General features: G+C 44.8%; 1 protein-coding gene across 4 annotated transcripts in view; it reads left to right on the top strand.

The window, feature by feature from the left end:
- Window positions 1-23,963, top strand: part of fgf13a (fibroblast growth factor 13a) — a 513,436-nt gene extending 489,473 nt beyond the window's left edge. For all 4 annotated transcript variants that reach the window (XM_078211744.1, XM_078211747.1, XM_078211745.1 and 1 more), the window contains 2 exons: window positions 7,801-7,999; window positions 22,522-23,963. In XM_078211744.1, coding sequence (XP_078067870.1) covers window positions 7,801-7,999; window positions 22,522-22,655 — 333 coding nt within the window. In that variant the 3' untranslated portion in view covers window positions 22,656-23,963. The remainder of the gene's footprint in view (window positions 1-7,800; window positions 8,000-22,521) is intronic.
- Window positions 23,964-26,365: the final 2,402 nt, after the last annotated feature.

The following is a 26,365-nucleotide window of genomic DNA, read 5'->3' as shown; positions in this document are numbered from 1 at the left end:
GTTGCCCAGGAATTATGCATTTGCAATTCTTTCTGTAAAATGGAGTTGGTTAACTCCAGTAGGTGGAGTTGGTTTTGTGCCTTTCTCTGGAGCAGGGGGATAAGGATGGGTGACATTCTGATGAAGGGAATTGGCAGGATGTAAATCGGAACATGTGGAATGGCTCAACAACTGGGCTCACTGTGGAACTGGCAATGCAAACTGACTGCCACGACTTGGAAATGGAAAGGATAAATTCTTCACTTTGGTCTTGGGCCGATGTGAAGATGATTTGCCACATGCTCAGTGCAGGAGAATGATTGTGATGGTAGAATTGTGTCAGATGGGTGGCAGCTTGCAGCCAAATCTTTCTTTTGCATCGATTTCAATCAATGGGAAGAGATTTACAGCATGCCGCTGTCTTGCTGTCACCTACACTATCGCACAGAGCCAAATATCCCCCCCCCCCCCCCCCCCCCGCCCATTCCCTCACCCCTCCCAACACTGCTTTTAAATGAGATTTCACATGAAGGAATCAATCATCAGATAAGAGCAGTGCAGTGTACATTTGCAACTCGTTACACATACAGCTTACCCATTTACCATTGTATGACAATTCCCGACCTATAATAATTATTAGTTTCAACTGTCGTCTCAGTGACCTAGTCTGCATTTGACACCATTCTGTTCTGTTCAAGCTGCCTCAACCCCAACATGTCCATAGATTTAACATGAGAGAATAATATTATTCTGACATCAATCCCATTGGAACTGAAGCAAGCTGAGCAGTTGAAAAGAGATGGAAGAAAATGTGACTTCTTACTCCAAGAAGCCATTGAATTTAACACACGCATGGCTGTTTGTGTGGATAAATGTTTAAGAACATAAGAATTAGGAGGAGGAGTAGGCCACCTGGCCCCTTGATCCTGCTCCACCATTCAGTAAGACCATGGCTGCTCTTTTTGTGGACTCACCTCCACTTACCCGCCCACTCACCATAACCTTTAATTCCCTTACTGTTCAAAAATGTATCTATCCTTGCCTTAAAAACATTCAATGAGGTAGCCTCAACTGCTTCACTGGGCAGGGAATTCCACAGATTCACAACCCTTTGGGTGAAGAAGTTTCTCCTCAACTCAGTCCTAAATCTGCTCCCCCTTATTTTGAGGCTATGCCCCCTAGTTCTACTTTCACCTGCCAGTGGAAACAACTTCCCTGCTTCTATCTTATCTATTCCCTTCATAATCTTATATGTTTCTATAAGATCTCCCCTCATTCTGCTGAATTCCAATGAGTATAGCCCCAGTCTACTCAGTCTCTCCTCATAAACCAACCCTCTCAACTCCAGAATCAACCGAATGAATCTCTTCTGCACCCCATCCAGTGCTAGTATATCCTTTCTCAAGTAAGGAGACCAAAACTGTACACAGTACTCTGGGTGTGATCTCACCAGCACCTTATACAGCTGCAATATATCCTCTCTGTTTTTAAACTCCAGTCCTCAAGCAATGAAGGACAAAATTCCATTCGCCTTCTTAATTGCCTGCTGCATCTGCAAACCAACTCCTTGTGATTCTTGCACAAGGACACCCATTTAAATAATAGTTCATTTTGCTGTTATTCCTGTCACAATGAATGACCTCACATTTACCAACATTATACTCCATCTGCCAGACCTTTGCCCACTCGCTTAGACTATCTATATCCCTTTGCAGACTTTCAGCGTCCTCTGCACACTTTGCTCTGGCACTCATCTTAGTGTCATCTGTGAATTTTGACACACTACACTTGGTCCCCAACTCCAAATCATCTATGTAAATCGTAAACAATTGTGGTCCCAACTGATCCCTGAGGCACACCACTAGTCACTGATCGCCAACCAGAAAAACACCTATTTACCCCCACTCTTTGCTTTCTGTTAGTTAACCAATCCTCTATCCATGCTAATACATTACCCGTAACACTGTGCATCTTTATCTTACGCAGCAGCCTTTGGTGCAGCACCTTGTCAAATGTCTTCTGGAAATCCAGATACGCCACATCCACAGGTTCCCCATTGTCCACTGCGCATATAATGTTCTCAAAGAATTCCACCAAATTAGTCGAACATGACCTGTCCTTCATGAACCCATGCTGCATCTTTCCAATGGGACAATTTATATCCGGATGTCTCGCTATTTCTTCCTTGATGATAGATTCAAGCATTTTCCCCACGACAGAAGTTAAGCTAACCGGCCTATAGTTACCCGCCTATTGTCTACCTCCTTTTTTAAACAGTGGCGTCACATTTGCTGTTTTCCAATCTGCGGGAACCACCCCAGAGTCCAGCGAATTTTGGTAAATTACCACTAGTGCATTTGTTATTTCCCCCGCCATCTCTCTTAGTACCCTGGGATGCATTCCACCAGGACCAGGAAACTTGTCTACCTTTAGCCCCCATTAGCTTGCCCAACACTGCCTCTTTTGTGATAATGATAGTTTCCAGGTCCTCACCTGCCATAGCCTTCTTGTCATCAATTTTTGGCATGTTATTTGTGTCTTCCACTGTGAAGACCGACGCAAAATATCTGTTCGATGCCTCAGCCATTTCCTCATTTCCAGTTGTGACATCCCCCTTCTCATCCTCTAAAGGACCAATGTTTACTTTAGCCATTCTTTTTTGTTTTATACATTTGTGGAAATTTTTGCTATATGTTTTTATACTCTGAGTTAGTTTACTCTCATAATCCATCTTACTTTTCTTTATAGCTTTTTTCATGGCTTTCTGTTGACCTTTAAAGAGTTCCCACCTCTAGTTTCCCACTAATCTTTGCCACTTTGTATGCATTTTCTTTCAATTTGATACCCTCCTTTATTTCCTTAGATACCCATGGCTGATTATCTCTTTCTCTACACTCCTTCCTTATCATTGGTATATACTTTTGCTGAGCACTGTGAAAAATCACTTTGAAAGTCCTCCATTCTTCCTCAATTGTCCCATCATAAAGTTTTTGCTCACTGTCTACCTTAGCCAACTCCTCCCTCATCCCATTGTAGTCTTCTTTGTTTAAGCACAAGACACTGGTATTGGATTTTACCTTCTCACGCTCCATCTATATTTTAAACTCAACCATGATGTGATCGCTTTTTTCGAGAGGATCCCTAACTGTAAGATCATTAATTATTCCTGTCTCATTACACAGGACCAGGTCTTGGATAGCTTGCTCCCTCGTAGGTTCCATTACATACAGTTCAAGAAAGCTATCGTGGATCCATTCTATGAACTCCTCCTCAAGGCTGCCTTAATCAACCTGATTTGACCAATCGACATGTGGATTAAAATCCTCCATGATAATTGATTTGATTTGATTTGATTTATTATTGTCACATGTATTATCATAAAGTGAAAAGTATTGTTTCTTGCGCGCTATACTGACAAAGCATACCGTTCATAGAGAAGGAAACGAGGGAGTGCAGAATGTAGTGTTACAGTCATAGCTCGGGTACAGAGAAAGATCAACTTAATGCAAGGTAAGTCCATTCAAAAGTCTGACAGCTGCAGGGAAGAAGCTGTTCTTGAGTCGGTTGGTACGTGACCTCAGACTTTTGTATCTTTTTCCCAAAGGAAGAAGGTGGAAGAGAGAATGTTCGGGGTGCTTGGGGTCCTTAATTATGCTGGCTGCTTTGCTGAGGCAGCGGGAAGTGTCGACAGAGTCAATGGATGGGAGGCTGGTTTGCGTGACTGATTGGGCTACATTCACCACTTTTTGTAGTTCCTTGCGGTCTTGGGCAGAGCAGGAGCCATACCAAGCTGTGATACAACAAGAAAGAATGCTTTCTATGGTGCATCTGTAAAAGTTGGTGAGAGTCATAGCTGACATGCCAAATTTCCTTAGTCTTCTGAGAAAGTAGAAGCTTTGGTGGGCTTTCTTAACGTTTGTGTCAGCATAGGGGGCCCAGGACAGGTTGTTGGTGATCTGGACACCTAAAAACTTGAAGCTCTCGACCCTTTCTACTTTGTCCCCGTTTATGTTGTTGTACCAGTTTTACATGCATTAGTTATTTCTTTGTTTATTTCTTGCCCCACCATGATGTTATTATTTGGTGGCCTATAGACTACGCCTATCAGTGACTTTTTCTCCTTACTATTTCTAATTTCCACCCAAATGGATTCAACCTTTTTTTCCGTAGAACCTATATCATCTCTCACTACCGCCCTGATGTCATCCTTAAATGATGTGGAGATGCCGGCGTTGGACTGGGGTAAGCACAGTAAGAAGTCTCACAACACCAGGTTAAAGTCCAACAGTTGGACTTTAACCTGGTGCTGTGAGACTTCTTACTGTGGTCATCCTTAAATATCAGAGCTACACCACCTCCTTTACCTTCCAGTCTGTCCCTCCGAACAGTCTGGTACCCCTGGATATTTAACTCCCAGTCATGACCATCCTGCAACCATGTCTCTGTAACGGCCACCAAATTATATTTGTTCGCAATGATTTGTCCTGCCAACTCATTTACCTTGTTTCGAATGCTACGAGAATTCAGATAAAGTGCCCTTATGCTAGTTTTTGTACCTTCTTTTTGAATTCTAACACCTCCATTAATAACATCTCCTGAGTTCTCCTTCCTTTTAACTTTATTCCTGATTTTTGATGTAGTTGGAACCTTATCCCCACATTTTGTCCTTGCTCCCTCCTCCTCTGACTCCCTACATAGGGTCCCATCCCCCCTGACATATTAGTTTAAACTCTCCCTAACCGCTCTAGCAAACACTCCCCTTGGGACATCAGTCCCAGTCCTGCCCAGGTGTAGCCCATCCAATTTGTACAGTTCCCACCTCCCCCAGAACCGGTCCCAATGCCCCAGGAATCTGAAACCTCCACCTGACACCATCCCTTCAGCCATGTATTTATCCGATATATCCTGTCATTTCTACTCTGACTAGCACTTGGCTTGGTATTTTGTTTTTCTCCTTTAGATGTACGTACCTCTGGCTAGGGGGCCCGTAGAGCCCACCCTAGTCCCGGAAAAGACAGCAGTGAAGCATCCTGATTTGTACTTTTAATCACTTGAAGGGCTTCTCAGGCCAGTATCAAAGGCTGGAGTAGAATTATGAGGTGTCCAAACCTTGGTTGCAGGAGGTCTGCCTGCTGCTGCCTACAGAACCTGGTCCATCTGAGAAATGTAGGATCAGGAGTGGACCATCTGTGATTCCAAACACCTTTCCCCATATCCCACAGTGGTTAGCACTGCTGCCTCACAGCGCCAGGGACCTGGGTGCAATTCCCGGCTTGAGTCACTGTCTGTTTGGAGTCTGCATGTTCTCCTCGTGTCTGCGTGGGTTTCCTCTGGGTGCTCCAGTTTCCTCCCAAAGTCCGAAAGACGTGCTGGTTAGGTGCATTGACCATGCTAAGTTCTCCCTCAGTGTACTCGAGCAGATGCTGGAGTGTGGCAACTGGGTGATTTTCAAAGTAACTTCATTGCAGTGTTAATGTAAGCCTACTTGTGAAACTAATAAATAAACTTTAAACTTGGAATATAGTGTTCAATTCTGGTTGCCACACTACCATGTGGAGGCTTTGGAGAGGGTACAGAAAAAATTTACCAGGATGTTGCCTGGTATGGAGGGCATTAGCTATGAGGAGAGGTTGGAGAAACTTGGTTTGTTCTCACTGGAACGACAGAGATTGAGAGGCGATCTGATAGATAGAAGTCTACAAGATTATGAGGACCATGGGCAGAGTGGGTAGACAGAAGCTTTTTCCCAGGGTGGAAGAGTCAATTACTAGGGGCACAGGTTTAAGATGTGAGGGGCAACGTTTAAAGGAGATGTACGAGGCAGATTTTTTACACAGCAAGTGGTGGGTGCCTGGAACTCGCTGCTGGAGAGGTAGTGGAAGCAGATACGATAGTGACTTTTAAGGGACATCTTGACAAATACATGAATAGGATGGGAATAGAGGGATATGGTCCCCAGAAGGGTCGGGGGTTTTAGTTCAGTCAGGCAGCATGGTTGGGCCAGTTCCTGTGCTGTAATTTTCTTTGTTCTTTGTTCTTTAATATATTTGATGAACAGAAATCGCTCAATCTCTGATTTAAAAGTAACATTTGACCTAGCGACAGTTGTCATTTGTGGAAGAGAGTTCCAAACATCTACCACCCTTTAGGCATGTTCCTGAATTTCACTCCTGGAAGGTCTGACTCTAATATTTTGGCTCTGTTCCCCTGGACCTAAATTCCGCAGCCATCGGGAATAGTTCATCGCCATCTGCCCTGTCTGTTCCCTTCAGCTTATGGAAAACTTGGGTCAATCATGATTTAACAGTCTAAATTGCCAGGTACACAAGCCTTGCTTGCATTATCTGTCTAACTCTCAGACTCAGGAGTCCATTTGGAAGACTGAACCTCAACCCCTGTTAGGTGTTTCTCCCCAACCCCTCCCACGCATCTTGGCAACTCTGCCCAACAGGAAGGCAGGGTTGATCGGTAGGGGGCAGGGTTGAGGGTGAGGGGTGGGAGGGACTCTTTATCACCTCTGGCTGCACAAATGTGTATTGAAGAAATGCATTTCTGTGTCTCTTGTGCTGTACTTGCTGAAGTCTACGATGAGGAATCTCCTTGGCGGAAGTTCTATCCAACAGGCAATTAAAAGATTGTCATAATTCTCTGCATGTTATAGGACTTGAGGTAGCATTGATTGATGACTCTGGGAAGATGATAATGGAGCAGGAGTGAAACTAGACATCCACTACCTCCATTTTAACTCCAGTGTCTCCCTGTTCCTCTTTTGTATGAAGATCTCACCCTAGTTAGGAGCAATATGGGGGTAACTCTAATTATGAAGGGCATGATAGGGTGAACAGTGGGAAGCTTTTTCCCAGGTCGGAGGTGGCGAACACAAGGGGTCACGGGTTCAAGGTGAAGGGGGCAAGGTTCAACACAGATGTCAGGGGGACGTATTTTACACAGAGGGTGGTGGAAGCCTGGAATGCACTGCCAAGCAAGGTGGTTGAGGCGCTTACGCTGGGATCGTTTAAGACTTATCTAGATAGCTACATGAACAGACTGGGGATAGAGGGATACAAAAGAATGGTCTAGTGGGCACATGAGCGGCGCAGGCTTGGAGGGCCGAAGGGCCTGTTCCTGTGCTGTATTGTTCTTTGTCCTATCCCACCCAGTGGTAATCATAGCATGTCAGCTTGAAATCTGTGGTTACACCTCGTGCCATTAGGAACAACATTTGGTGATGTGTAAACTGAACCAACCTTTGATGTACCCTGCTCAGTTTCTCACCCGAGAGGTAATGTTAAAATGACATTGGGCAGAATTCTCCAGCTTCCCTGAAGCAGGTGTTCCCACGGCAGAGGCGGATCACCATTGGCTGCTGGTGGGATCTTCCAGACCTGCGGCAGTCGATGGCGATTTATATTCCACGCCTGTATGGGCCTCATGGTTGGCGGGACTGGAAAATTCCACCAGCAGGGAGGGCAGGAAAATCTGGCCATGATGTGTCCCCTGCAGGCCAAACTAGATAAAGATCAGAGGTCCCTTATCCTGAGGATAGTAATGAACCGGTCGAGGTTTTGTGACAATCCAATAGTTTGATATAATTTCATTCAGTTCACAAATAATCCATTTCACAATTTGCCATGGTTGGATTTGAATTCTTGACCTCTTGGTTAAACAAGGCAATAATGAAAATGTTAAGCTGTTTTGGAAGATGTTGATTCAGAATCATTCCGTGACCATACCTATGTCGAACTTTGACTTGCGTGAGAATGTGCTGTTAAAGAGTAAGAATGTAATGATTATTTGGCTGTTTTTCTTTTCTGTAAACAGGAACACTTCACACCAGAATGCAGGTTCAAGGAATCGGTATTCGAAAACTACTACGTGACCTATTCATCCATGTTGTACAGACAGCAACAGTCCGGCAGGGGTTGGTATTTGGGACTTAACAAGGAAGGAGAAATCATGAAAGGAAATCATGTGAAGAAAACCAAACCAGCTGCCCACTTCCTCCCCAAACCATTAGAAGGTAATATCTCAGAAGCTTTTCTTTGCTTTTACCTCAGCTGTGAGCACCAAGAGTGCAGAGAAGGCAATTAGCCGTGGGTCATTGTTCATCTATAACCTGGTTGGTATCTGTTGAGAAGTAGGATTGCGTGTTCTAGGGATGCCATGGAAACTACAGTTAAGAGGAAGCCTGGGTTAGCTCTTGAATTGAAGCAATAATATACCGTAATCCTATTTATGACTTGTTCCCTGACACCTTTGTGCTTCCTTGTCCAACACACATCCTATTCCACTTTAAATTCTGTGACAGGTTGTGCCTCAGGAACCACTTGCAGTGAAGCATTTTCATTACTAATGGCGGAGTTCTTGAAGCAACTCCTTTCGTTCTCCTCCTGATAATCCCCAGTTGGTAACCCTCTTCATTGGTTTATCAATCAGTGGAGACAACCTTTCACCCTTTGACCTCCCGAATCGTCCATCATTTACACAGCTTTATGAATCCTTCCTGTTGCAGCGAAAAATAACCTCCATTTCTCTCTCAACCTTTGTAATTCCAAGAATCATAAGAACAGGAGGAGGCTATTCAATCCCTCCTCCAAGACTGTTCCGCAATTCGGTGGAATCATGTCTATTCTGTGACCCCAAAGTCCACATATCCATATTTTCCCCTCAATGTCTTTGGTTAACAAAAATCTATCAATCTCAGATTTAAAATTTATAATTGATCTTGCACCAATTGCTGTTTGACCATAAGACCATAAGAAATAGGAACAGGAGGAGGCCATTCAGCCCCTAGAGGCTGTTCTGCACCATTCAATAAGATCAAGGCTGATCCAACATTCCCCACATCTACTCTCCTACCCTTTCCCCATAACCCTTGATTCCCTTACTGATCAATAATCTATCTCAGCCTTAACTTGTGACAAGGAGTTCCAAAGACTCTCAACCCTCTGAGAGAAGAAATTCCTCCTCATCTCAGTCTTAAATTGGTGCCCCTTTATTCTGAGATTATGCCCTCTGGTCCTAGACTCTCCCATGAGGGGAAACATCCTCTCAGCATTTACCCTGTCAAGGCCTTTATGAATCCTATGTGTCACCTCTCATTCTTCTGAATTCCAATGAGTAGAGTCCCAACTTGTTTAACGTTTCCTCATAAGACAGTCCCTCCATACCGGGAAGCATCCTAGTGAACCTTCTCTGAACTGCCTCCAATGAAATTAGGGGGAGACGATTCTCCCAGCCCGCTGCGCTGCTATTGTAGCGCAGTGGGCCAGGAGACTCAAGCGGAGGCCGTTTCACGGGTTTCCCGCTGGGCGCCGCGGCCTCTGCGAGTCTCCGGCAGCTGGGTTTCCGGCGCTGTCAGCTCCATGCCAGAAATCGGTGCAGAGCTGCATAATTTATGCAAATATTCATTTAATGTATTTTGCATCTAAGGAGCGGGTCCGGGGCTGACATCTCCGAGTCCGCTAGCCTCTACCCACTCACATCAGGAGTGTTTCACTCCAGTGAGGTTTACCATAGTTCCCCACTAGCAGGGAGCTGGCGCCCTGACCACACTGGAGTGAAGGGGTGCCATTGAGGCCCACCCAGAGGGTTGGGGATAAGAGGGTGCCCCCTGGGCATTGCCAGCTTGGCAGTGCCAGCCTTGTCCCCTGGCACTGCCCAAGGGGCCCCGCTGCCACTCTGCACTCGGGATGAGTGACACAGGGAGGGAGGTCAGCGATCGGGCCTGGCCTCTCACGACTGCCTTTCCACCTAGTTTTGTGTCGTCTGCAAATTTGGCTACAGTACATTCGCTTCCTGCCTCCAAGTCATTAATATATATTGTAAATAGTTGTGATGCCATTGGGGTGAGAGGGTGGGGAGGGGGGGGCGGGGGTCGGCCTGCCGGGGGGGTCGGGGCTGCGGGGGGGAGTGTTGGGACTGTGGCGGAAGGTGGAGTTGGGGCTGTTGATGGGGGGGGTATACTGGGGAGATTGGGGCTGCCAGGAGGGAAGATTGAGTGGAGGCGGGGTGGCACGGAGGGGTTGAGGTTGTCTGGACATGTTTGGGGAGTGGGGGGAGTTGGAGGGCCAGCGATGAGGGGGTCGCCAGGCTGGCCAGCAATCTGGAGGCCAGCAGTGTGGGCCTACTGCGCATGCGCCGATTTCGTTGCTGACAGATCGGCGCACACGCAGTGGCCCGCCCAGCGCTATACTGCCAGCCTCTCCAGTGAGAATAGGCCCTGCCTACTGATTTATAATAGGATTCATGCCAGTGTAGTCTGCAGTGCACAGAGTGTGGGAGATTCATTCTGAATATCCTGCTGAAAAACCAGCCTGATTTACTCCAGTTTTTGCACGAACTCGACGCTTAGACCTTTTTGGGAGAATCGCCCCCAATATCTTTCCTTAAATAAGGGGGAAAAAAACTGCTCACAGTGCTCCAGGTGTGGTCTCACCGGTACCTTGTACAGTTGCTGCAAGACTTCCCAACTCTTACACTCCAACCCCCTTGAAGTAAGGGCCAACATTCCATTAGCCTTCCTGCTGTATCTGTGTGCTAGCTTTCTGTGTTTCATGCACAACTTCCCCCAAGTCCCTTTGAGTTGCAGCTTTCTGCAATGTTTCTCCATCTAAATAATACTCTGTTCTTTTGTTCTCCCTTCCAAAAGGGAAGCATGGTGGCACAGTAGTTAGCACTGCTGTCTCACAGTGCCAGGGACATGGGTTCGATTCCCGGCTTGGGTCACTGTCCTGTGTGGAGTTTGCACGTTCTCCCCGTGTCTGCGTGGGTTTCCTCTGGGTGCTCCAGTTTCCTCCCACAGTCTGAAAGACTTGTGGGTTAGGTGCATTGGCCATGCTAAATTCTCCCTCGGTGTACCCAAACAGGCGCCGGAGTGTGGCGACTAGGGGATTTTCACAGTAACTTCATTACAGTGTTAATGTAAGCCTACTTGTAACTAGTAAATAAATAAACTTTAAATGAACAACTTCACGTTGTCCCACATTATATTCAATTTGCCAACTTTTTGCCCACTTACTTAACCTATCAATATCTCTCTGAAAACGGTTTGTATCCCTCTCGCAACTTGCCTTTCCACCTAGTTTTGAGTCATCTGCAAATTTTGCTACGGTACATTCACTCCCTTCCTCCAATCATTGATATATATTGTAAACAGTTGCAGTCCCAGTACTGATCCCTGTGGAACACAACCTGAAAAAGAACGCTTATCCCCTTTCGCTGTTTCTTATCCATTAGTCAATTCTCTATCTTTGCCAATATACTACCTCCAACAACATGGGCTGTTATCTTTTGACGTAATCTTTTTTCAAGCTACCTTGTAGTACACCTTCTCGAAGTCCAAATCCAACACATCTACTGGTACCCCTCCATCCACTCATGTTGAGACTTCCTCGAAAAACTCTAATAAATTAGTCAGACACAATTTCCTTTTCATAAAGCCGTGCTGACTCTGATAAGATTATGATTTTCCAAATTTGCTGCTATTACTTCCTTAATAATTAATTCCAACATTTTTCCAACTATAGATGTTAGACTAATTGGCCTATAGTTACCTGCTCTTTGCCTTCCTCCCTTTTTGAATAGAGGTGCCACATTGGCAGTTTTCCAATCCTCTGGTACTTCTCCAGAATCCAAGCATTTTTGGAATATTACAACCAATGCACTCACTATCTCTGCATCTGTTTCTTTTAGATGGAGCAATCCAAATTTTTAGCATATTTTGTATGTGGAGGTTTTCCCTAACTTCAGGTCTGAAATTCCTGGCTGTAATTTTTACGCCATTCCTGGTGTTGTTCTCGTGAATTGTCACTGTTCTGTTCTTCGTAGCTCAAACAACCAAACATCTTTGGGCGGCACGGTAGCACAGTGGTTAGCACTGCTGCTTCACAGCTCCAGGGACCTGGGTTCGATTCCCGGCTCGGGTCACTGTCTGTGTGGAGTTTGCACATTCTCCTCGTGTCTGCATGGGTTTCCTCCGGGTGCTCCGGTTTCCTCCCACAGTCCAAAGATGTGCGGGTTAGGTTGATTGGCCATGCTAAAAATTTGTCCTGAGATGCGTAGGTTAGAGGGATTAGTGGGTAAATATGTAGGGATATGGGGCTAGGGCCTGGGTGGGATTGTGGTCGGTGCAGACTCGATGGGCTGAATGGCCTCTTTCTGTACTGTAGGGATTCTATGATTTCTATGATCTTCTTGTAACGGGGTGCTCAGAATGTCCCATATCTGGTCTCAGTTCTATGACTAAAACAGGAACCCTGTTAGAATTTATTTCTGCACATAACGGTGATTTGTTCCCTAAAGCAAGGTATTAATAGGTGTGGGAGAGGAAAGTCAGTGATGGAACAACTTCCTCTCCAAATCACTCACCATTCTGACTTGGAAATATGTCACCCTTCCCTCACTGTCACTGGGTCAAAATCTTGGAACTCCCTCCCTGACAGCACTGTGGGTGTGCCTACACCTCAGGAATTGCAGCAGGGGTGGCTCACCCCCAACATTTCAAGGGCAACTAGGGATGGGCAATAAATGCTGACCTAGCCAGCGATGTTGACCCTAAATCAAAGAATAAATATGTTAAGATCAGATGTGAACCCTGGGTGGTGATGCACACAATGAACTTTTTCTCTGAGTTTCCTTAAGTGCACCCTCCTCTCCTGCGTAATACTTGCATTAAAAATAGAAACAGCAAATTGGCCAGAAATGTAATTTTGAGTGAATCGAAATAAAATGCTATAAAAAGCACCAGATGTAATCATTTTTTTTTCATTACTTGCCAGGAGTGATTAAAGGGACTCATTTGTATTCTATCAGTTACATGATCTGCTGTCGATGTGATTGATGTTCTTTGTTAATACTAGGAATGGAAGTGAATCACTGTAGCATGTGGAGGGATATTAGGTGCTCCTGAATAAATGGAGAAGTTTCTATTCATTTCACCGAACCCGTGCTGCTGTATCAAACATCAGGGAGCAAAGCACTTTGTATTCTGCCCCATGTTGTCTCAACTCTGCAAAGGAAATTATACTTGTGAAAGGTTTGTGGTGAACTGGACTTGTAATTCTCTATTCAAAGGGAGAGCTTACTCCACCTCATAGCGCTTCTCACAAACTCAGGAAATCCCAAATTTCTGTTCATCCAGAGAATCCGTTTTGATTTTGAATCATTCTTATTCAAAGAACAAAGAACAGTACAGCACAGGAAACAGGCCCTTCGGCCCTCCAAGCCTGTGCCGCTCCTTGGTCCAACTAGACCAATCGTTTGTATCCCTCCATTCCCAGGCTGCTCATGTGACTATCCAGGTAAGTCTTAAACGATGTCAGCGTGTCTGCCTCCACCACCCTACTTGGCAGCGCATTCCAGGCCCCCACCACCCTCCGTGTAAAAAACATCCCTCTAATATCTGAGTTATACCTCGCCCCTCTCATCTTGAGCCCCTGACCCCTCATGATCGTCACTTCTGATCTGGGAAAAAGCTTCCCACCGTTCACCCTATCTATCCCCTTCATAATCTTGTACACCTCCATTAGATCTCCCCTCATTCTCCGTCTTTCCAGGGAGACCAACCCCAGTTTACCCAATCTCTCCTCATAGCTAAGACCCTCCATAACACGCAACATCCTGGTAAACCTTCTCTGCACTGAGATTTTACGACCTCGCTCGGGGGAGCAAGGCGGTAAAATTCCAGCCACACACAATGTGAAATTTTCATACAAGATTCCACAAGCAGCAAACGAGGTAACCAGTTTCTCAGTGATATCAGCCGAGTGACAGGCGTTGCTTTGGACATCGGGGAGAATTTCCCTGCTGTTCCTCAAACGGTGCCGTGGAATCTTTCACCAAAACGACCACAACTTGCGCTTACATGTCCTCCTTAACATAGTGAAATGTGCCAAGCCACTTCTCAGGAGTGTTATGGGAATTAACACTGGGAACATTAGGTCAGTTGGCCAATAACTTGGTCAAAGAGGTAAATTTTAAAGAGAGTCTTAAAGCGGAAAAGCCATTTAGGGAGGCAGAGAAGTTTCAGGAAAATATTCCAGAGTTCAAGGCCCAGATAAAGGAGAGCACATCCACCAATGGAGCTACAATTAGAATGTGGAATATCAAGAGGCCAGATTAGAAAAGTGCAGATCATAGAAATCATAGAAACCCTACAGTGCAGAAGGAGGCCATTCGGCCCATCGAGTCTGCACCGACCACAATCCCACCCAGGCCCCACCCCCACAGATATCTCAGAGGGTTGTGGGGCTGGATCACATTATGCAGATAAGGAGGAGCAAGTTTACAAACATACAAGCGAGGAATAGGCCATTCAGCCCCTCGAGCCTTCTCCACCATTTAATACGATCATGGCCAATCTGTTTGAGTTTCAAAGTCAACATCCTTATCTACCCCCGATAACCTTTGACCCCCTTGTCTAACAAGAATCTATCTATCTCCGCATTAAATATATTCAGTAAACCCGCCTCCACCACCTTCTGAGGCAAAGAGTTCCAACGTCACACAAACTTCTGAGAGAAAAAGATTCTCCCCATCTCTATCATATAAAGGGCAACCCTAATTTTAAAACACTGCCCCGTAGTTCAGGATTCACCCACAAGAGGAAATATTCTTTCCACATCCACCTTGTCAAGACTGTTCAGGATCTTAAATACTTCAATCAAGCCACCCCTCGCTCTCCTAAACTCCAGTGGGAACAAGCCCAGTCTGTCTAACCTTTCCTCATAAGACAACCCGCGCATCCCAGGTATCAATCTGGTAAAGCTCCCCTGAACTGTCTCCAATACATTTATATCCTTCCTTAAATATGGAGACCAAAACTGCACATAGTGGGCGGGGTTTTGCGGCCTCACTTGAGCGAGACCAGGAATTCCCACCCAAGGTCAATGGACCAAGGACCCTTATCCACCCCTCGCCCGCTCTGATTCCGTGGTGGGCAAGGCGGGAGAATTCCAGTGAGTATTCGAGATGTGGTCTCACCGGTATCCTGTGTAACTGAAGCACAACATCCTTACTTCAATAAAAGCAAAATACTGCGAATGCTGGAATCTGAAACAAAAACAGAAAATGCTGGAAAATCTCAGCAGGTCTGACAGCATCTGTGAAGAGAGAATAGAGACAACGCTTCGAGTCTGGATGACTCTTCATCAGAGCAGCTCTGAGAAGGGTCATCTAGACTTGAAACATTGGCTCTATTCTCTCCCCTCAGATGCTGTCAGACCTGCTGAGATTTTCCAGCATTTTCTGATTTTGATCCTTACTTTAAGTTTCAGTTCCTCTCCAAATAAAGGATAGCATTCCATTCGCCTCCTTAATTACTTACCATGCCTGCATACCAACATTTTATTCGAAACAGGATGAGACTTTTTAAATGGAAGCATTGCTAGACCAGGAGCCAGTGTTGGCCAGTAAGCAGTAGGTTGATGGGTAACGGGAACTCTGTGTGAATTCAGACGGTGTTTTGAGGGAGCTGAATGGGATTGGATTGGGAAGGCAGAGAGGAAAACTATGGAATTGCTGAATCTGAAAATCAGAAATGTTTGGATGAGGGTTTCCGCATCAGATGCACCGAGGCAGGGGTGGAATCAGACGATGTTAGGGAAGTCGATAATCTTGATGGTGGCGTGGATATGTGGTCAGAAACTCATCTTGAGATTAAAGAAGAAACCAAGGTTGTGAACCCAGGTGAATCAGATACGTGATTGATTTTGTTTTAAGTGCTCAGTGATTATTTTATTTCTTCTCGGGATCTGGGTGTCACTGAAAGGCTGGCATGTTTTGCCATTCCTAGTTGGCCTGGAGAAGGTGGTAGTTTGTAGCAGTTATTTATTCACATGGCAACAAGGCACCATGTGGTGCCGGTATGATTGCACAGATCACCTTATGCATTGTGAAGCTGGAGCTGGCTTTTGTTTTCAATGAACCAACAACTACAACAGTGATCAGGTTTACAAAGCTCCTTTGGAAAATGCCCCCTGATGCCTCAGAGAAGAAAAGCACCCACAATGCTCTGTGTGGGCGGGGGGGAAAAGGTTACGGAAAAAAGGGTTTTTAAGGAGAATCTTTAACAGAAGCAGAGAGGTCGAGACCTGGTAATTGAATCAATTGAATGAAAATTGACTGTGGTGTGCAGTGTAGACACTCGATTGACACTTGGAGTGTACCATGTACCATATTAATCAGGGTGCCCTGGCAGTGTTCACTGCACCAGCCTGAAGCTGGTGTGCTTTGCAAGCTGTGGTCACTTTTCTCAGACCTTAAGCAGCCAAAGTGACTGCGGCAGGCTACACCAGTGAACACCCAAATGGAGCTGGAAGAGTGCGAGTACTCCCTGTGGCTCCACATTGAAACAATATTCCAAAAGAGCATAAGATATAGGAGCAGAATTAGGCCATTCGGCCCATTGAGTCTGCACCGCCATTTGATCATGGCTGATATTATTCTGTCCTCATTCTTCTGCCTTTTCCCCGTAACCTTTGATCCCCTTATCAATCAAGAACCTATCTATCTCTTAAATACACTCAATGACCTGGCCCCCACAACCCTCTGTGGCAATAAATTCCACAGATTCACCACCCTCTGGCTGAAGGTATTCCTCCTCATCTCTGTTCTAAAGGGTTGTCCCTTTACTCTGAGGCTGTGCCCTCAGGTCCTAGCCTCTCCTACTCATGGAAACATCTTCCCCATGTCCACGCTATCCAGACCTTTCAGTATTCTGTAAGTTTCATAATGATATCCCCCTTCTTCCTTCCTTACTCCATAGAGTACAGACCCAGAGTCCTCAAACTCTCCTTATACGTCAAGCTTTCATTCCCAGGATCATTCTCGTGAACCTCCTGTGGACCCTCTCCAAGGCCAGCACATCCTTCCCTGGATACAGAACCACTGCTGCTCCAAGCTCATGCCCCATCCCCACCCCATTTCTTCCCCAAAGCAGTCCCCAGACCCCTCCTCCCCCCAGCCTCCCCATTTCCTTACAACCCCTCTCCCAACACAACTCCGCACAACACCCCACCCCCTCAATCCCCTCAGCCCCTAACCTCCTTCCTAATCTTCTCTCCGCCTCTCAATTTCCTCACTCCTTCCACCCAGTGACAAGACGAAGATTGAATTGTTCACTGTGTGTTACAAACCAGATTTAGCAATGGGTGTTTCCACATTTGAATTGGCCTCTTACCCATTCCTGGAGGTTTCAGGGCTGCACAATCTGAGGGCACTCTGAAGTGAACAGAAACATCTGCTTTGTGCTGACTCAGCAATCTTGTCGTTCCGTCAAATTGCTCTCAGGAATGTTTTTACAAGGTGTTGCAGTGGTGCATTCAGTCTCATAACAAACAGCCATAACAACATAACTTACTGACCCAGTCTTTATATTAATCAGCCCGAAAGCTTCAAGCATGAATTGTTTCATGTGGCATTGACTGACGAGGGATTGGAGCCAGTGAGGGTGGAAGCTCACAGCCGCGGCCAATCACCTTTTGGGTCCGCGCTGCACCTGGGTTGAACATAGGAACATATCAGATAGGAGCAGGAGGAGGCCATTCAACCCCTCGAGCCTGCACCACCATTCAATAGGATCATGGCTGATCTGCCTTCCAAGGCCAAGAGTGGCAAAGTCGGAGAGAAACAGATTTTCCCCTCATCTCCATCCAATAAGGGTGACCCCTAATTTTAAAACAATGCCCCCTAGTTCTGGACTCACCCTCCTTTCCACATGCACCTTGTCCAGACCAGTCAGGATCTTATACACTTCAATCAGGTCATCCCTCGCTCTTCTAAACTCCAGTGGAAACAAGACCAGTCTGTCTAACATTTCCTCATAAGACAACTTGTTCATTCCATTTATCTATGTAACCTCCTCTGAATCACTCTGAACATAGGTTGGAAAGGGTGCTCCATGCCCAGTTCCCAATTCGCTCTCTCAAAGCCTCATTTTGATCAGTGGATACAGTGAGCTTGGAACCTAATAACGCTGGCTCCAGAAATCAGATTTGAAACCATCAGCTGCTGCCTAGTGAAGGGAATGAGGTTACAGGAGGAGAAGTTTACTTCTCATTTCCCAATGTGATGGTGCAATTGCTTAGGCTCCAATTCCAGTCACAAAGCAAAGCAGAAACCAGACTGTGGATATTGACTCTCTGCCACCCAGTTTGAGGGAATCATAACCATCACAAAACCCAGCAACATTCCTTCCGCCTACTTAATGCCGATTCCTAAAGAGCTCTGTTAGGGGGAGGGTTGGGATTTGCCATGTGGTCTGGATTCTGGCACATTTAGCAAGGAGCGGGGAAGGGCTGGTCCCCAGTAATCCCTGTGGCCAACAATTTCAAATTCTCATCTATCCCATTTAAATTCTTCCATGGCCTTACTCCTCGCTATCTCTGTAACCCCCTCCAGAGCACAACCCCCCAACCTCTGCGCTGTTCCAATTCTGGTCTCTTGCAAATCCCCTGATTTCCATCGCTCAACCATTGGCGCCACATCTTCAGCTCTAGAATTTCTGTTGCAACCTCTCCAACTCATTTATTCTCTCTCTCCTACTTTGTAATGCTGCTCCTAATAATCCTCTTTGACCAACCTTTTGGACATCTGTCCTCTTTGAACTGTTAAAGTTCTCTTGGGTAACAGCCCTCAGTCGGTTCCTTACACAAACAGCGCTGGACACCATGCATCCAATGCAAGATCTTTAATTACTTGTGCACAAGGAGAACTCTCTATGGCCAACACGGAATGTCCAGAGCAGTTCTGAGGTTACGGAGGAACAGCTCAGCAGTTATAGTCAATTACAGCAAATCAGGAACAAGAGATTTTTCACATCTTTCATTGACATGTATATCCACCAATCATAACATAGCCTTTTGCCCTTTCTTATCCAATAGAAAACCAATCCTTCATTAGTATACTACATCCCCATATCTTGCTATTTGGTAATCACCACAGTAACCTGTTCCTTGTTTTCATCATGCTGTCCTAGCCTGGAATGCAGTGTTTATGGAACGAAGTTTTAGATATACTCGCTTATCCTGCGTATGTCAGTGTTGGCCTGACTGAAGGCCGTGTTTGGCTAATAGTCATTTTCCATGACTTGGCAGAGTTTATTTTGACAATTATGGAACTTTAATTTTCACAATTGTTGTAACCTAACTTCCACAGAACCTTACCTGCGTTGTTGTCATCTTTCAAAACTTCTTTCATGGGGATGTGGGCTGGGCCAACATTTATTGCCCATCCCTAATTGTCCCTTGTGAAGGTGGTGGTGAGCTGCCTTATGGAGCCGCTGCAGTCCATGTGGTGTGGGTACATCCACAGTGCTGTTAGAATGATAATGATCCAATGAATCTCTTTGGGTCACTTTACCAAGTTAAACATGCGATATAAATTCAGGTTGTTGTTTTTGAAGGAGGCTTCTGGTTATACAACACAGAATCAGGCCATTTGGCCCAATCAGTTCATGCCAGTGTTGAGGCTTTAACAGGCCTCCTCCCAACTTTCCCCATCTAAATCTACCGCTCTAACTCTCTATTCCCTTTCCTCTCATATGGTTATGTAACTTTTCCTCAGCTGTATCTGTACAATTCACCTCAAACACTCTCTGTGGCAATGAGTTCCACATTTCCCACCCTCTGGCTGGAGAAATTTCTCCTGAATATCCTATTGGATTTCTTGGGGAGTACCTTACATTGATGCTCCCTACTTATGCTCGTCCTCACAAGAGGCAACGTTCTCTCTGTATCATCTCTCTCAAAACCTTTCACATTTTAAATACCTGAGTAGGTTATCCCGCAGCCACGTTTTATTAAGGGAGCAGAGGCACAGCCTATTCATCCTTTCCTGATATGTAAACTCACATATTTCTATCATCCCTGTAAATCCCTGCACCCTCTCCAGTGTCTCTATAACCTTTTAATAAATGGTGACTAGATCTGCACGCAGTGCTCTATGTGGTTTAACCGGGGGTCAATGCAGCTTTAACAATAACATCCCAACTCTTCAATTCTATCCCTCGAGAAATAAACTCCAGAGATTGGTGTGTGTCTTTTTCTGACCTTGCTAACTTGTGGTGTAACTTTTCGTGATCGGAGTTTGGTTCTCCGAGATCCCTTTGTTCCTCTACCCCAGCCAGACTCAACGTAATAAGTGATCTCTCTTGGAATGTACTACTTCACGTTTGTGTCGAATGTTATTAGCCCATTCTACAAGTTTATTAGTGTCCTCCTGTAATGTGTTGCAGTTCGTCTCAGCGTTGGCTATCCCCCCAATTTGGTGTTGTTCATAAATTTAGAAATGGTGGCTTGGATTTTCTGACCATTCCTATTGGCAGGATCTTCTACCCTGCTGTTGGTGACCATCCCTCTCCCCAACCCCATGAGTTCCCTGGCAGCATGGGGTGCAAACAATAGGAAACCCCATTGACAGTGGCAGGACCATAAGATACCATCAATGGCGTGCCGTCTCTGCTGCCGTGTAGACATAGAGGGAATGTTTCCTCTTATTGGGCAATCTAGAACAAAAGGCCATAGTTTTAGGATGAGGGGTAGCAGATTTAAAACAGAGATGAGGAGAAATTATTTCTGTCAAAGGTTGGTGAATCTGTGGAATTCACTACCCCAGAGAGTGGTGGATGCCGGCTCATTGAGTAAAGTTAAGGAGGAGACAGACAGATCTTTAGTTAGTAATGGTTTAAAGGGTTATGGAGAATGGGCAGGAAAGCAGAGTTGAGGCCAAAATGTGATCAGCCATGATTGTATTGAATGGCGGAGCAGGCTCGAGCGGCTGAAGGGCCCATTCCTGCTCCTAGTTCTTATGCTTCTTATGTTTCTGTAGGACAGACCAGGTAAGGACGGCAGATGTCCTTCCCTAAAGGAGATTAGTGAACCAGATTATTTTTTATGACAATTGACAATGGTTTCATGGTCATCATTAGACTTTTAATTCCAGATTTTTTTTATTGAATTCAAAATTCACCATCTGCCATGGCAGGATTCGAACCCCGTCCCCAGAACTGGATTACTAGTCCAGTGACAATACCACTTTGCCACCATCTCCCCAATTGAAGAACATTGGCCAGGACATCACAAAGTATTTCGTTGCCCTTCTTGAAAGTATTGCCATTGGATCTTTTATGTCCACCTAAGAAAGAAGACAGGCCTCAGTTTAATACTTATCCAAATGACAGTGCAGCACCCTGTCAGTGATGCATTGCATTGCCTGCCTGAGGTTTTGTGTTTAGATCCTCCAGGGGATTGTAAACCCACAGTCTTCTGATTTCGAGTCACAGTGCACCCTCCTCGGGATGGCACTGAAGGAATTGATGAACAATTGGAGGGACGGTACTGGCAGTGCTGCTCTGTTGGAGGTGCTGTCTTACCCCCTCAGGTGGTGTCAAATCGCACTATTTTGAAGATGAGGCGGAGGGTTTTCTGCACAGTCGGGTTTAACTAACATGCTTGAGTTTATTGCAGAAGGTTGACGAGGGTAATGCAGTTGATGTGGTGTACATGGACTTCCAAAAGGCATTTGATACAGTGCCACATAAAACATTGAAGGTGACAGGATAGATTGGCAGAGCAGTTCATAAAGTATACATTATCCTGAGCTTTATCAATGGGGGCATAGAATACAAGAACAGGAAGGTTATATTGAATTTGCGTAAGTCATGAGTTTAGCCTGAGCTGTAGTTTTGTGTCCCGTTCTGGGCACCGCACTTTCGGAAGGATGTGAAGGCTTTGGAGAGAGTGCAGGAAAGATTCATGGAATGGTTCCAAGGATGAAGAAGTTCAGTTCTGCAGATGGATCGGAGAAGCTGGGATTGTTCTCCTCAGAGAAGAGAAGACAGAGGGGAGATTTTAGAGAGGTAAAAGAAGCAATGGCAACATGAGGAAAATCTTTTTTTAAGCAGTGTGTGGTTCAGATTTGGACTGCACTGTCTGACAGTGTGGTGGGGACTGGGGCAATTGAGGCTTTTAGAGGGAATTGGATAATTATATACAAACAAAAACATTGCAGGGTGCAGGGGAAAGGTGAACTGCTCCTGCAGGGAGCTAGCATGGACATTATGGAATGAATGGCCTCCTGTGCTATAACCATTCTATAACTCAAGCCTTTAATTCATCTGATGACCATGACTAGAAACAGATTATTGGATGTTATCACAGTACTATCTGTGGGCTCATACTATGTACAACTTGGCTGCTGTGTTTTTGACATTACAATAGTGATTGCATTTTTATAAGTATTTCACTCATTGGCTTTGACACATATTGAGATGGTGAAAATTGTTTTCTTTTCCCAAGTCTGCATTTCTGGGATTGGATCTGTACACTGGGTGAAACAGAATTCCTAGCACAGAAACTGACTATACATTTCCATCCACATGTGCCTCCTTCTATCCGACTTCATTTCACACTATCTGAATAATCTCCTACTCCTTTTGTGTTTATCTAACTGTCCCTGGGTTCAATGTAATGTAGGATACATTAGCGGGTGCACACATAGAGGCTGGTCATGTTAACTAATGTTGATTTTCTTTTTGATTTCCAGTTGCCCTTTACAGAGAACCATCACTACACGAGTTGGCGGAAGTTCTCTCTCGGTCTGGAACTCCCACCAAAAGCAGAAGTGCCTCTGCCGTGCTAAATGGGGGCAAGGCGGTGAGTCAGACTGAATCGACGTAGCTGGGTGGAGGCTCGTCCCGTGTCCAGACAAACCATGTACAGACGCCGCCGATATATCACTAGCAGACAGTGTCTTTCTCTTGTAAAATGATTCAGGAAACAAGCTGCTGAGCTGAGTAAAGTTGCACTCTATCAGCCTTTTAGGTCTTCTGATTTTTCTGTCAGTGGATAAATCCCAATAATTTTAGCCAAGAAAACGCTTGTACATCTCACCAAACGCCCGGACAGCCAATCAAACCTCATTCTTGGAATGTGATGTGGCGGAAGAAATACCATTTTGTCCAATCATCAGATCTGTCTCGGGGAAATGAATCATTCAAAAAAAAACACAACCTGTTGGCAAGCTGGAAATGAGTTACAGTTCAGCAATGAACACACACACACACACACACACACAAAATAAACCAAACCACACTTGCTCTTGCCAGAGGAATGTAGATACCTTTGGGTTTTACTAAAGGAATGAGGAACACACAAAAAAAGTAATTGCATCATGTTCTTGGCTCAATGCTGTTCAATCCCACTTGATACACAAACATTGGTTTATTTTCTTTAGTCCAGTGATAGTGTTTTGCTACACTGCGAGTCTGCAGATTTTTTTATACTCTAACCAATGGATAGAATCACTTTCAAAAACCAATCAGGGTTGCGAAAAGGAAAACAAACACACAAAAAAAGATGAACAGGAATTAGGTCAGTGTCTCAGGCGAAGTGGTTAAAAGTGTAACTTTGAATAATCTTGAGGACAAAGGTTTCTGGATTTGTAGTAACAGTAATCTTATAGTGCAACACCTAGGATACAGAAATCTATCGGTTAGCAAATTGCACCCTTGTGACTCCTTCTCACCTTAGGCATTTGCACATTGACCTTGTTGTGGTGGTTTTTATTCTTAAAGAAACTGTGGGGTTTTGGGTGACTTCATTTTTATAACAATGTGGAAAGTCTTATTTGTAACGCTCTCTGCCACTCGTTCTTTTAATGTACTGGGCATGGTGGGAATTGTTGTGAATGAAGTTCCCTTTGGGCAGTTTACTGGAAACTCATCCTAGTACACATTACGCAGAGGTTGTTGTTATTCTGTCAGTTAGTTTAGATTTTTATTTTGATTTACCTGTTGCATGGGAGAAAGCTGGTATTGGAATAGAGTTGCATGACTTAGGATATGTGTTTTAAACATGTTGGATAATGTGCTCCAAACATTACATGGGTTAGAAAGTACAAGCAGCTTTCCTGCTTCTGTACTGGTCAGTTGTTTATTATTTGTTGTATACACTAACAGATGCACTGAATAAAACATTTATATGAAAGTACGCTTTAAACGTGTCTTTATTTGTGTATGTGTGTTTTGAATTGTGTATGTTTGCATGTTTGTTTATGTGTGTATGGATTTATGTATGACCATGCATACCTTCTGTGTGTTGATTTTTTAATGTTGTCTGTTTATTTGAACAGGCTGAGATGTGTGTATTTATTCCGGTGTCATCTGTATCTATGCCTGTCTGTCTATCTGTGTGTACATGTAACTGTTGGTATATATATCATATGTACATGCATTTGTGTGTACATGTATCTGTGTACATGTGTTTACATGCATTGGTGTGTACATATATCTATGTGTACATGTATCTGTGTGTACATGTATCTGTGTACATGTGTTTACATGTATCGGTGTGTACATGTATCCATGTGTACATGTATCTGTGTACATGTGTTTACATGTATCTGTGTGTACATGTATCTGTGTACATGTGTGTACATGTATCTGTGTTTACATGTATCTGTGTGTGCATGTATCTGTGTACATGTGTGTACATGTATCTGTGTTTACATGTATCTGTGTACATGTATCTGCGTGTGTACATGTATCTGTGTGTACATGTATCTGTGTGTACATGTATCTGTGTATTTGTGTGTATGTGTGCATGTATGCGTGTGTATATTTATCTGTGTGTATATGCATCTGTGTGCATTGTGTCTGTGCATTGATGTGTCATATTTGAAGTGATCATTGCAGAATGAGTATTTTCTTTTAGAAAGAAGTGAAGGATATATTCACTGATCCTGCGTCTGTGTCAGAGACAGTACTGCAATGCTAAAATGACTATTGCCAGACTTGTGGGGTGGGTTTTTACAGCCTCGCTCATCCCAAAACTGTAAAATCACGCCTGAGATCAACAGACCCTTCCATGGTCCGCCCCCTCGCCTGCTCCGATTCACGTGGTGGGCGGAGTGGTCAAATTCTGTCCGTGATCTCTAACTCTACCTGCACACAGTGTGCTGGATGGATGAATTCACCCTGTCCTGTCCATACAGATGTTTGCACCATCTGCTGTAAATTAGGGGTTGCTGCTATTTACTTTGGAGGTCCAGCATCAGGGAATTATTCCCCTCATCAGTAAGCAATACAAACCCACACATTCTACCTTCACCAGATGATTTAAACTTACTTTTACCACACTCAGATCTTCGCTATTTTAGCAGAGGCCTCAATCTGTCAATATTATGGGTGGAATCTTCCATTTTTGGTGATTGTCTTACATGCTGGGTGAAAACACAGTGACACAGCCATGCTGTCTCTGAGGAGGAAAACCCTCCAGATCATCTGCCCATCAGGAAGTTAAATGGACAACTGCGGGAGGGGGGGGGGGGGGGAGGCAGGGGGCCTTCCTCCTGATTGACAACTCCAAAATATGACAGAGCAGCTGCCAAGAGCTTTTTAAAAATTTATTCACGCAGGGGATGTGACTTGGGCATCAATGGCTGGGCCAGCATTTATCGCCTATCCCTATCTGCCCTCCATGTGAGAGTCAACCACATTGCTGTCGATCTGGAGTCACACGTAGGCCAGACCAGGTAAGGACAGCAGATTTCCTTCCTGAGGAACATTAGTAAACCAGATGGTTTTTACAACAATCAACAATGGTTTCAGAGTCACCAGGAGACTTTTAATTCCAGATTTCTTTAATTCAATTCAAATTTCACCATCTGCCATGGTAAGATTCGAACTCAATCCCCAGAACATTACCCTGGGTCTCTGGTTCACTAGTCCAGTGACAATAACTGCATATTTTCTTTATTGAATTCAAATTTCACCTACTAGCCCAGTGACATAAGTACCTTTTCACTGCCGACCAGTCGGAGGCTGGGTAACGTTTTTGCATACCAGCACCACAGATGAGATGGTGGCTGTTGCTGGAACAACACTCTCTGGAGTTTGAGTACCACAGAAAGATTCAGGATAAACAGCTTGTACTGATGGGCAAGGGGGTGTTCTCGTGAGATGGGGCCCCCATGGGAGAGGGGGATTCACTATTGCTCTTTTTATCCTGTCTGCATCATTCGTGTAATCAGTAAAGGTACAAAGAGAATTTAGAAATGACATTCTATTTCATGAATACTCCGATGGTTTTGTGACTTTTTTCTCGCATGTTGTTTCTGGAAATTAACCTTTAGTTTCTGAAGCTGCAGGACAACCTTGGAGATCTTGGTACCCAGCATGTCAATGTGGTTGACTCTCAACTGCCCTCTGAACAAGGGCAACTAGGGATGGGCAATAAATGCTGGCCAGCCAGCAATGCCCATGCCCACAAATGAATAAAGAAAGTCATGTGACTTAGCAATAGATCTTGTTGAACTGTTCAATGATTGGTGCCCAGGTGCGCTGCCATGATCAAAAGGCACAGGTAATGCCGTAAACATGTTCCACACA

This window comes from Mustelus asterias, chromosome 4, assembly GCF_964213995.1.
Source record: "Mustelus asterias chromosome 4, sMusAst1.hap1.1, whole genome shotgun sequence".
NCBI classification, from domain to species: domain Eukaryota; kingdom Metazoa; phylum Chordata; class Chondrichthyes; order Carcharhiniformes; family Triakidae; genus Mustelus; species Mustelus asterias.
This window is presented reverse-complemented; position numbering and strand designations above follow the sequence as displayed.